The sequence below is a fragment of the Dama dama genome, chromosome 21 (genome assembly GCF_033118175.1).
Source record: "Dama dama isolate Ldn47 chromosome 21, ASM3311817v1, whole genome shotgun sequence".
NCBI lineage: Eukaryota > Metazoa > Chordata > Mammalia > Artiodactyla > Cervidae > Dama > Dama dama.
Genome location: NC_083701.1, coordinates 74,539,605 through 74,551,789, shown reverse-complemented (window position 1 = coordinate 74,551,789; position 12,185 = coordinate 74,539,605). Strand labels below are relative to the sequence as shown.

The 12,185-nt window shown below is 38.9% G+C and overlaps 1 protein-coding gene across 2 annotated transcripts in view; it reads left to right on the top strand.

The window, feature by feature from the left end:
• The window catches only part of CA13 (carbonic anhydrase 13), a 40,586-nt gene extending 28,651 nt beyond the window's left edge, over positions 1–11,935 (top strand). For both annotated transcript variants that reach the window (XM_061123836.1, XM_061123835.1), the window contains one exon: positions 10,363–11,935. In XM_061123836.1, the coding sequence (XP_060979819.1) occupies positions 10,363–10,482 (120 nt within the window). In that variant the 3' untranslated portion in view covers positions 10,483–11,935. The remainder of the gene's footprint in view (positions 1–10,362) is intronic.
• The last annotated feature ends 250 nt before the right edge of the window (positions 11,936–12,185 follow it).

The window sequence follows — 12,185 nt, the reverse complement described above, 5'->3', positions numbered from 1 at the left end:
ATTGTATCTCATTTTAATCATTAACAGTAATTATTAATGTAGTTTTTATGCAGTTTATAAAATAATAGCTGTATTTTAGAACTTTAGTGTGAGAGATAATTCATTTTGAGGTTCCATTTATTAATATTAATTATTAATGTGTGTTTATGCAGTTAGAGTTTACAAAATAATAGCTGTATTTTAGAGTTTTAATGTGAGTGATAATTCATTCTGAGACATTCACTTTAATCTGCTATAGCAGGAACACTGTCAGACATTTTCAGTCAGATTGAAATGATTATTTGGGTAGTAATCACAATTATTATGATGATAATAATAGTTTAGTAATCCAAATTATTATGGTGATTTTAGGATTTAAAGAATGAAGTAAAGATATTTTAGAAGTCCAGTCACATTTTAACCATGAGAAAAACATCAGGCAGTGCCCAGTTCTCAAAATATCTGATCAATAATCCTCAAAACTGTCAAGGTTGTGAAAAACATAACAAATTGTCATCATCATGAAATACACAAGCAGACAAGACAAGAAGTATGAATTTATTTCCTGTTAGGATCCTGGAACATAAAACGATATTAGGTAAAAGCAGAAGAAATCGAAATAAAGGATGGACTTGAGTTAATAATATTGGTATTGGTTCACTAATTGTTAAAAATGTACCATACTAATGCAGACTGTTAATAACAGGGGGCACTTCTGTGTGCATCCTTTAAGACTGAAAGAAAAAAAAAAAAATACAGGGGAAATTGAATTGTGGGATGTACAAGAATTATTCTATCTTTGCAGTTATTCTGTAAATCTAAAACTGTTCTAAAGTAAAAAGCAAACTTTAAAACATTCCAACACATGAGAGGGTTGATGAGATTATTTAGTTGCTTAGCTCTTTTGTATAAAGTAAAATGAAGGTCCTTTGTGTGTACACCACTGACTTGAGAGTTACTTTACAAAAGGTAATTTTTAATACCAATTTTAGCAGTCTTTTATTTTAGAAGAATCTGGAAAATATTGTTTTTATTTCCTTTCCAATTCCATCCACCATATAATGTCACTAGTCGTGAAGATTAAATCCTCTTTTTAGTAAGTTGGTGCCGGTTTGTTCAAGGTTTTTTTCCTTCTTCTATTTCTTGCCAAGTCACTGTTTGACCTAAAGGGCAAATCAGATGGTTTCCATTTCCTTTTTCTTGATTCAAGTCCATTTTTCTCCCTAGAGTAATTTACTGAAATGCTTGATTTAACTGCCAGGCCAGTAAAAAGATACACTGCTTTTGATACTTCTGATAACAGATCTGTCATCCTTTGGAAGGCTGACGTCTCTTGCCAAGTCTCTGTGGTTTATCCTAGATTATCTAAATTGGCTTCTGCTGAAATTTGATGTGCAGAATTTAATTCTGAGCTCCTTTTAAAAAAAAATTATCTTTGTTGTTTATTATGATATTTGCATAAATAAGATTCATGAATTTTAGTATGCAGGCGATGATTTTAATTACTGCAACAACTACTACTGCAATCAAAGTATGAAATAGATCCCTTGGCTGAAAACGTTTGCTTGTGCTCCTTTATATTCCAACTTCTTCCTCAACAAGTACCCCAGGCAACCGCTGAGATGTCACAAGAATTTTGTCTTTTTTAGAGTTTTATTGAAATGGAATCATAAGTGCACAGCGGTAAAGAATTCACATGCCAATGCAAGAGTTGTGGATTCCATCCCTAGGTCAGGAAGGTCCTCTGGAGAAGGAAATGACAACCCACTCCAGTATTCTTGCCTAGAACATCCCATGGACAGAGGAGCCTGGTGGGCTACAGTCTGTAGGGTCACAAAGAGTCGGATGTGGCTGAGAGACTGAGCAAACACACACACACAGTACATGGACTTTTGTGTTGGACTTCATTTCACATAATATTTTTAAGATATACTGATTTCCTCTTTATTACTGAGTAATATTTATGGGCCTTCCAGGTGGCGATCATGGTAAAGAACCTGCCTGCCAAAGCAGATTAGATGTAAGAAATGCGGGTTCAGTCCCTGGGTCGGGAAGATCCCCTGGAGGAAGGAATGGCTACACCTTCCAGTATTCTTGCCTAGAGAATCCCATAGACAGAGGAGCCTGATGGGCTGCAGTCCTTGGGGTCACAAAGAGTTGGACACGTCGGAAGCAACTTAACGTATGCATACAGTGTTTATCGTATGGATACAGCATTCTTTTTTAATCTGTTCGCTAACTGATTAGCAATTTGGATTGCTTCCAGTTTGGGACCATTAGAAAAATAACTACCCATATTTAGCTGTTAGGAATAAATGGCATATACACTTCTGTGTGGACACATATTTTCACTTCCTGTGGCAATACCTAGCACTGGATTACTAGTCATGTCTACTTTTATAAGGTTCTGCTGTGTTGTTTCCTAAAGTGACTCTTTGGTCTTCCATTTGCACTAGCAATGCAAAAGATTTCTAGTTTTTCTACATCATTGTTAACACTTGATTTTGTACGTAATTTTGACTTTTAGCCATTCTAGTGGGTATGTATGGTGTGTGTGATTTTTGATTTGCTTTTATCTGATGACTAATGATGTTGAGCATTTTTTCATATAATTATTGATTATGCTCATATCTTCTTTTGTGAAATATTTGTTCAAATAATTTGTCCATTTTAAAATTGGACTGTTTGTCTTCTCATGGTGGAGTTGCAAGAGTTTTTTTATACAATCTGGATAAAAGCCCTGTTTTCAACATACACTTTATAAAAACTTGTCTTTTTTCCCCCCCTCTATGTCTTTTGAAGAGCCAAAGTTAAAGAAAACTTCTTAATCTTGATGAAGGTCATTTTATTAAAATACCTTTCATAGTGTGTGCTTTGTTGTCCTGTTTAAGAAGCCTTTGCCTAGCTATATGCCACAAAATATTCTTCTTACTTTAAGTAATAGTTTTAGCTCTTACATTTAAGTTTTAGCTCTTACATTATATTACTTATGAGTCAGTTTTTGTGTATGCTCTGCTCCATCTTCTTTCCTTTCCTTCTGATATTCTTTTTTACGTTGAAGCATAGTTTGCTTACAACATTGTATCAGTTTCAGGTGTACAATGTATTATTTAATATTTTTGTTTGTACTCTGTGTGAAGTTGCTGTGAAGTGTTGGCTACATTCCCTGCGCTGCACCTTATATCCTTGTAACTTGTTTATTCTGTGCTACCTGATGGTTTGTACATCTGATCACCTCCACCAGTATCGCCTCTCCCCACCCTTCTGCCTTCCATAACCGCTAGTTTCTTCTCTGTATCTGTAAATTTGTTTCTGTTTTGTTATATTCATTCATTTATTTTGTAGATACAAATATGAGTGTAAACATACAATATTTGTCTTTCTCTGACTTATTTTTATAAACATGATACTCTCCAGGTCTGTTCCTATTGCTGTAAATGGCATTTTCATTTTTAATGACCAAGTAATATGTATTGTGTATGTATGTGTGTGTATATATATATATATATACACACACACATATGTACACACCGTATGTATATATGTACCATATATAATACACCCCACACCTTTATCCATTCATCTCTTGATGGATTCATAAATTTCTTCCATATCTGATATTCTAATTATGCATACATTTGACCTTTTCAAAACAGATCCCCCAAGGCTCTATTAGTTTTAAATATTTTTAAATTTCTGCTCTTCATAATGCATGCTGGGCTGGATGAAGCACAAGCTGGAATCAAGATTGCTGGGGGAAATATCAATAACCTCAGATATGCAGATGACACCGCCCCTATGGCAAAAAGCGAAGAAAAACTAAAGAGCCTCTGATGAAAGTGAAAGAGGAGAGTGAAAAAGTTGGCTTAAAACTCAACATTCAAAAAACTAAGATCATGGCATCCGGTCCCATCACTTCATGGCAAATAGATGGGGAGACAATGGAAACAGTGTCAGACTTTACTTTGGGGGGCACCAAAATCACCACAGATGGTGACTGCAGCCATGAAATTAAAACACACTTGCTCCTTGGAAGAAAAGCTGTGACCAACATAGGCAGCATATTAAAAAGCAGAGACATTACTTAGCCAACAAAAGTCTATTTAGTCAAAGCTATGGTTTTTCCAGTAGTCATGGATGGATTTGAAAGCTGGATTATAAAGAAAGCTGAGCACAGAAGAATTGATGCTTTTGAACTGTGGTGTTGGAGAAGACTCTTGAGAGTCCCTTGGACTGCAAGGAGATCCAACCAGTCCATCCTGAAGGAGATCAGTCCTGGGTGTTCATTGGAAGGACTGATGTTGAAGCTGAAACTCCAATACTTTGGCCACCTCATGCGAAGAGTTGACTCATTTGAAAAGACCCTGATGCTGGGAAAGATTGAAGGTGGGAGGAGAAGGGGATGACAGAGGATGAGATGGTAACTCGATGGACATGAGTTTGAGTAAGCTCCGGGAGTTGATGATGGACAGGGGGGCCTGGCGTGCCGGGATTCATAGGGTCGCCAAGAGTTGGACATGACTTAAGAGACTGAACTGAGCTCACTGTGGATAGTTTCTATTGATCTATATTCAAGGTCATTTGATCTTTCCTCTGTTGTGTCAATTTGACTGTTAATTCTAGCCAATGAATTTCTTGCTTCAGAAATTGTAGTTTTTAGTTCTAAAATTTCTGTTTCATTTTCTTCTTATTTCTATTTCTTTTCTGAGAATCCCCATTACTCTACTGGGATTTCTCATGCACTAAGAAATATGCTTTATTTAACTTCATGTAGCTCACAGGTAGTGAAAGCCGTCATTCTAAAATCCTTGTAAGTTCCACATTTGGTTCATTTTGAGTCTGACTTCGTTGATTTTTCTTTCTTTGATCATGTTTACATTTTCTTTATTCTTTGTACATTGAGTAACTTTGTATCGCAACCTAGATGTTATGAACATTAAGTTGTGGAGATTCTGGATCTGTTGTTTTTCTCTGATGACTAGTTTCCTTTGTATTAGCAGATACATTTCTTGGCTTGACTTGAATTGGACATTTTCTCTCTCGTGCGGTAGTTTCAGTCTCAGTAGAGCCATGTATGGTTCTTGGTGTAGAGTTTGGGGAGGTATGCCTTGCAAGGCAGGTATGTCTCCAGTGCAGACGGCACCCTGTCCAGGGGAAAAACTGTAGAGACAGGGGAACCCACCTTTCTGAGTGAACATGAGCTTCTCATCTGAATCCTTGTACTTCTGTTCACTCCAGTAACTGCAGCTGGTTGTTTTTTTGTATGGTGTCTGGGTTTTAGAGTTGTCTTCTATAGGAAGGTTGTCTGAGGGTTTTTAGTCCAATATATCTGGAATCAAAACTCTAATGTCCTTTTTTAATAGTAACATTTTGTATTTTGTAATTAATGATAATTAACAGTCCAGGAAAGTTTTTCTGACTTCTGCCTCTTTAGACTATATGTGAAATGGGGGAAAGAATTCATTCACTTCAACATTGCTTGACCTAATATATAAAACTCTATCTACCTAGCTTTAAAATTAAAGTTTTAAATCACAGAAGATACTACAAGTCATTTCTGGAATTGTTTGATAATGGCCAATTCTTACAAGGCATGATGCAAGAGATACAGACAAGTGTTTAAAAGATCCTTTTCCAGCAGTTTAGAAACTAATACAGAGGATACAATAAATGCACAAAAACTGTAACACAGTGGTTTTGCTTGGTACCATAAGAGAATTATAAGGTCTAAGGGAAGTTCAGATGGGGAGAGACTAATTCTCAGTGGAGAAATCAGGAAAAGACTTCATGAAAGAGCTGGCATTTGGGTTGGTTTCAAAAGTGGGAGCTGTTTGGGGATGAAAAGAAAGGGGGTAATTTCAAGAAGGAGTAGCATAAATAAAGGCAAGAAGGAATGCAAAAACCATGTGGGTAACTTTGCACCTGTGGATCTCAAAGTTTAGTGTATGCAAGAATCACCGGACAGGGCTTCCCTGGAGGCTCAGTTGTGAAGAATCCCCTCACAAGTGCAGGAGACACCGGTTCAGCTCTGAGCTGGAAAGATCCCGCACGCCTCGGAGTCTAAATTCGCTCACAGCAACTACTGCGCCTGCGCTCTAGAGTCTGCAAGCTGCAACGGCGGAGCCCGCGGGTCCCAGAGCCCTGCTCCCCAGCGAGAGAGGCTGCGTATCAGAAGCCCGTGCAGGGAGGCTGGGGAGGAGCGCCGCTGGCCACGGCAAGAGAAAAGCTCACGGCAACGAAGACCCAACACGGCCAAAAACAGCTACATAAAGTTTTATATATATATATGTAAAGAATCGCCTGAGAAAGCTATGTGGGTCCTCGAGCCTTATTAGAAAACTGATTTAGCAGTCTGAGATGAGGTTCGGGAATCTGAAGTTTTAAAAATAACCCCAAAGTCTTTTCATTCAGATTCTCTGGGTCCCCCTCCCCACCCTCTTCACAAGACTGCCTTAGAGTGGGACCTGTGTGTGGAATAATAGGAGATGATTTGGAAAGATGATTTGGAATCAGGTGGCCAAGAGGCTTAGCAGCTGTTCCAACAAGTTTGTTTTGGGGCCTGAATAAAGTTCACAGTGTCGTATATTTTAGAGATATATTTTGAAATGTTTATACCTGATTGTTGGAATTTGCTTAAAAAATAATACAGTTTGGGCAGGATTCAGAAATGGAGGGAGAGAATGGGTGAGCGTGTGGGGGAAACAGAAGTGGCCATGTGTTGATGACTGCCGAGGCTGGGTGATGGTTTATTATGTTGCCCTATCTACCTTTGTGTATGTCTGAAAGTTTCCATAATAAAAAATAAATAAGAAAAGAACAGAAGAAAATGGTGAAAAAACAAAACAAAAACAACACTTAGAGATGCGGAGTAGTGCAGTGGTTAGTGCATGTCTTATTTACCAGAAGGCTCATTTGTTGACATTTCTTAACGAGCCACCGAGTTCCTCACCTTTAGAATAGGGATAATAGTATATCATGGATAGTGTTCTTCAGGGATTAAATGCAGTATGTAATGTGAAACAGTTAGCACAGTACCTGGCCCATCATATTTTATAAGAGAGCTTATTTTTATTGTTAGTCAACTTTGGCAGGCAATAGAGAGCTATTAAAAACATTCGAACCCGAGAGTGACTAATCAAAAAACTGTTTCCAAAACATTAGAAAAGCTATTTCTGCTTACTGGGGTTACTACAGAAGAAATGTAAACTTTCAGTATTAGAGCCCAAGAAAACAGACAGGTCATACCTTCCTCAGCCTTCCAGCTGAGCTGCGGAGGTTCTTGCAGGAGCTCTGAGGAGGCTGTGTCAGCCTGAGGAACAGAGGGACCGGTTTTCTGCTGGAATGAAGCCAGAGGCCTGGGGCGGGCAGGAGGCCGGTAGTGGCCAGTCAAGGGGCTGCATTTTGCAGCCAGTGCGGCGGTGGAGGACCCCACAGCCGAGAGAAAACAATGTAAGCAGGGCCTGGCAGATGCAGGGTCTGCTGAGCTGGGCTAAGGGGCTAGGAGGGCGAGCCGGAGCCGGAAGGGGAAGGAGCTTGACGAGACATCAGGACAGGCTCAGAGACTTTCACAAAATGAGCACACTGGTCAGAGAAAGATCTAGCGTTGTTCCAGTTCTAAACTGATGAGGCTAAACCGCTGCAGAGGTAGGGAGCCACTATCAGTTTGCAGAGGCATTGAAGGGGGCTAAGGGTGTATATTGGGGTTCCCTGGTGGCTCAGCAGTAAAGAATCCTCCTGCAATACAGGAGAGGACGGTTTGATCCTGGGATCGGCAAGATCCCCTGGAGAAGGAAATGGCAAACCACTCCAGTATTCTTGCCTGGGAAATCCTATGGACATAGGAGCCTGTTGGGCTACCATCCATGGGTTTGCAAAGATTTGGATACAACTTAGCAACTCAACAACAACAACAACTTGACTTTCACTTTAGTTCAGTTCAGTCCCTCAGCTGTGTCTGACTCTTTGTGATCCCATGGCCTGGGGCAGCACAGCATGGCCTCCCTGTCCATCACCAACTCCCGGAGTTTACCCAATTCATGTCCATTGAGTCGGTGAGGCCATCCAACCATCTCATCCTCTGTCGCCCCCTTCTCCTCCTGCCCACAATCCCTCCCAGCATCAGGGTCTATTCCAATGAGTCTGTTTTTCGTATCAGGTGACCAAAGTATTGGAGTTTCAGCTTCAGCATCAGTCCTTCCAATGAACATTCAGGACTGATCTCCCTTAGGGTGGACTGGGTGGATCTCTTTGCTGTTCAAGGGACTCTCAAGAGTCTTCTCCAACACCACAGCTCATAAGCATCAATTCTTCTGCACTCAGCTTTCTTTATAGTCCAACTCTCACATCCATACATGACCACTGGAAAAACCATAGCCTTGACTAGACAGACCTTTGTTGACAAAGTAACGTCTCTGCTTTGTGATATGCTATCTAGGTTGGTCATAACTTTGCTTCCAAGGAGTAAGCGTCTTTTAATTTCATGGCCACAGTCACCATCTGCAGTGATGTTGGAGCCCAAAAAAATAAAAGTCTGCCACTGTTTCTCCATCTGTTTGCCACAAAGTGATGGGACTGGATGCCATGATCTTAGTTTTCTGAATGTTGAGCTTTAAGCCAACTTTTTCACTCTCCTCTTTCACTTTCATCAAGAGGCTCTTTAGTTCTTCTTCAGTTTCTGCCGTAAGGGTGGTGTCATCTGCATACCTGAGGTTATTGATATTCTCCTAGCAAGCTTGATTCCAGCTTGACTTTACCAGAGAATTATTTATGTCTCATCTTGCTTTTGCCATAGTGATGTGGTCTAATGAAACATGAGTAATAGCAAGTTGTAAATATTTATCTTATCCTCCTCATATCTCTCCTCTTTGAAAAGTCACCTCAAAATATCACTTGTGGAAACACATGACTGCTTGTATATGATACTTGAACTTTTCTCTGTAGAGTGTGGTTATAAACTGTTGCCTATTTATTATGAAGGACCGCTATCACCTCTGTCCCCCATCCCAGCTAGTACTGGAAGAGAACTATTTTAGGCTTTAGATAAATGGTAATGATGGAAACCTAAGTGACATGTCCTGGTCTGAATTTCTGTGACTCTTTGATCAGATGACTATCAAAGCTTAAAGAATAAAGTCTCTTTTCAACAGTTTAATAATTTGTGCACACGCAAACAAACACCAAAAACTTACTCATGTGGCAATATGTTTTTAGTGAATGTTTTTGAGACAGCAGAATTATCCAGATACTTTACCCAACTTTCATTTTACTACTATAAACCTGTTCTTAGTCTTAGACAGTAATGTTAAATCACCGAGGAATTGCTGAATAACTCATAAACACGCTTATAACATAAACTTTTCAACAATTAAAAAAAGTGGCATAAACTAATATGTATTGACATGCAAAGGATATATATTAAGTGAAAAAATAAGGTTTCAGATGAGTAAATATATTGAGCTTATTTTGCACTAAAATTGTCAAATGCGTGCACCAGTGCATAGTGTTTATACATAGAGAAACTTCTGGAAGGATATATTCCATAATGTGAACAGTGGTTAAATTTCATGACATGATTACTAGTAATTTCTATTTTCTTCTTGACACTTTATGTACTATATGAAGTTTATAAGGTAAGTAAGCATTTTGTTATGTGCGTGATAAGGAAAGGTAAACTTTTGTGATGAAAAATATGCCTTAAGTTGTATTGACATTGTCAGCAGTGAAGGACTGTAGGCTTTTCCCCTAGTTAGTTGCTTATAAGGCACAGTTATGGTGAGGGGTAAATCACTGTTTAAGGAAAAAAGTACATAAAAGATGAACATTCTATAGGATGAACACCAAGTGGTTCCCATGAAAGTGTGGGCCATGTTATATTGGAGTGTTCCTAAGTGTTCAGTGTAATTCAAAGAGCTGATGGCTCCTGTTGAGGTAATCTAACCCGATGCTTCACTTTATAGGTGAGGAAAGAGAAGACTAAAGACAATAAGTGAATTTCCTGAGGTTACACAGCTCGCTAGTGGCAGAACTAGGAGTGGGACCCGGCCTGGGAAGCCCTTCCCACGCTCATTCTGCCACTGGAGGTCACATTTTCTGATTTCTACATATGTTCTCTCTAAACCACATTCTGAATGTTTTTTCTTATTTGATCTCTAAATGAAGAATGCTTCTGTACTTGTTTTTGAACCCATAGGTATTTGTATAGTGGTAAGAATCTAGCAGAAGAGTTGCTTTATGATATATGAACCATACCTTAGAAAATTTTCATTGAAATACATTCAATTCCTAGTAGAAGAGAGCGTATACGCTTCTTAACTTTCTAGGGAGGCAGTTCATTCTCACTGGCGTGACTCTTTCTACTAATAATTCTTCTCTTTCCGTCCACAGCTGGCCACGTTCCGCACCCTCCTCTGCAGCAGGGAGGGTGAAGCAGCGGCGTTTCTGCTGAGCAATCACCGTCCACCACAGCCTTTGAAGGGCCGAAAAGTGAGAGCCTCTTTCCGTTAAAAGTCATCACCAAGAGACCACCCCAGACATGTCTGTGGAAACAAAACAAACACAAAATTCCCTACTAACCGTTCTTTCCTAGAATTGTAATTTATAGGGTGCCTTTTATGGGGTGACATAGCCGTTTTGCCATCAGCTTGTGCCCAAAGAAAATCAGATCTTTTGAATCTAACTGACTTAAGTCACCTGTCTCAGGTTTGCACTCTTGGGTATACAGGCAACAAACCTTGTTTGATGTGTATTAAAGCCCATTGAATGCATCTGTTTCAACCTGTGTGACCACATGGCGGGCATTGTAAACCTCAGAATGTACTAGGAATCATCCCTTGCCATACAGACTGACCAGTCACATCTCTCAGGGTGTTGGCGATATACTTAAATTCATTCCCAGAATGATAGGATTGTGGTACCTTTTTCTAAACAAGTGATTCTGCTGAATATCTTGATGTCTTTCCAATTCATAAAAGTAGATACTATTTCCTTTTAAAGTGAATTTGCATTTGGATTATGTTGCTGGTTTTCGTTTCAGAGTACTTCTAACAAAACAAACAGAATGAGAGCTATGGAGAGATGGGATATAGTGAATTAAAGCATCTATTCCACAGCTCAAGAAGAGCCCATCCAGTGTTTGTGAGGACTTCCCCAGGATATAAATAGCTATTTAAACTTTAATGACTTACAGCATCTATCTCATTCCCTTGGTGATGCTAACAATAAACTGGCTAATAATTGATCAGACACAGTGATTGTCAGTTTATGGCATAAATGATGTTCATGGCATGGTTTGAAACTAATGAGGTACCATGCAGGCAGAGCTGCCCATGGGCTCGAGGAAAAGATTGCCTGATTTTGCCCTGTGTTTTGGCAGCAGGGCAGAGAGCAGCCTGTGAAGATCACTGTTTTGTCAACTAATGGGGAAAATTACTTGAGTCTCAAATACTTACTCAGTCCACAGTCCCATCAACCATTTCCATAGCAACACCTATCTCTCCTGACGCACATGTCCCTCCATCTCTTAAGCAGTTTTGTAAGCTGGCTCTTGATTCTCACTTTAATCTGTTATCTCATGTATTTTTGCTTGGTTTTGGTGAAGAAGAAAGGGAGAGGTCCTTCTGCTCTTTCTGGGACAAAGGGAGTGACACTAAGCATTAACTTAATAATCAAATTTAAGACGAATACATACTACACTTCTGTCATCTTCTGAAAGAAGTTAATTGAGTTTCCTTAATTGTGATGATTTGTTTCAGACACCTGTCTTCCTCTGGTTGTAGATTTTCATAACTGGAAGTATCCAGTAAATTGTGTAATAATGACATATATGTTTGCTTTAAGACGAGCTCCTAAGATGAAATGCCTTTGATTTTCTTTTCCACTTTACGTTATCTAGCTTGAGGCCTTGTAGGAGATTGACATATAATAAATATGTAATTAATTGAATATTTGAAAAACTTTATTTTGTATCTTTGGTAATTATGTTGCTGCCTGCAATCAAATGTACTGTTAAGTTCATATAACAAGTAAAGTGCAATTTATCTCTTGAAAATTATTTTTTTCTTAAAGGAATACTTGTTAAATCTCTCTGTGTAACCAGAAGTTCTAATGGATTTAGAAAGACCAGTATTGAATGAATTTATTTAGTTTGGAAAGACATGTTGTGAAGTACCCTAGTGAGTTAAAGAAGTCTGTTTTCTCAGAAAAAGTAA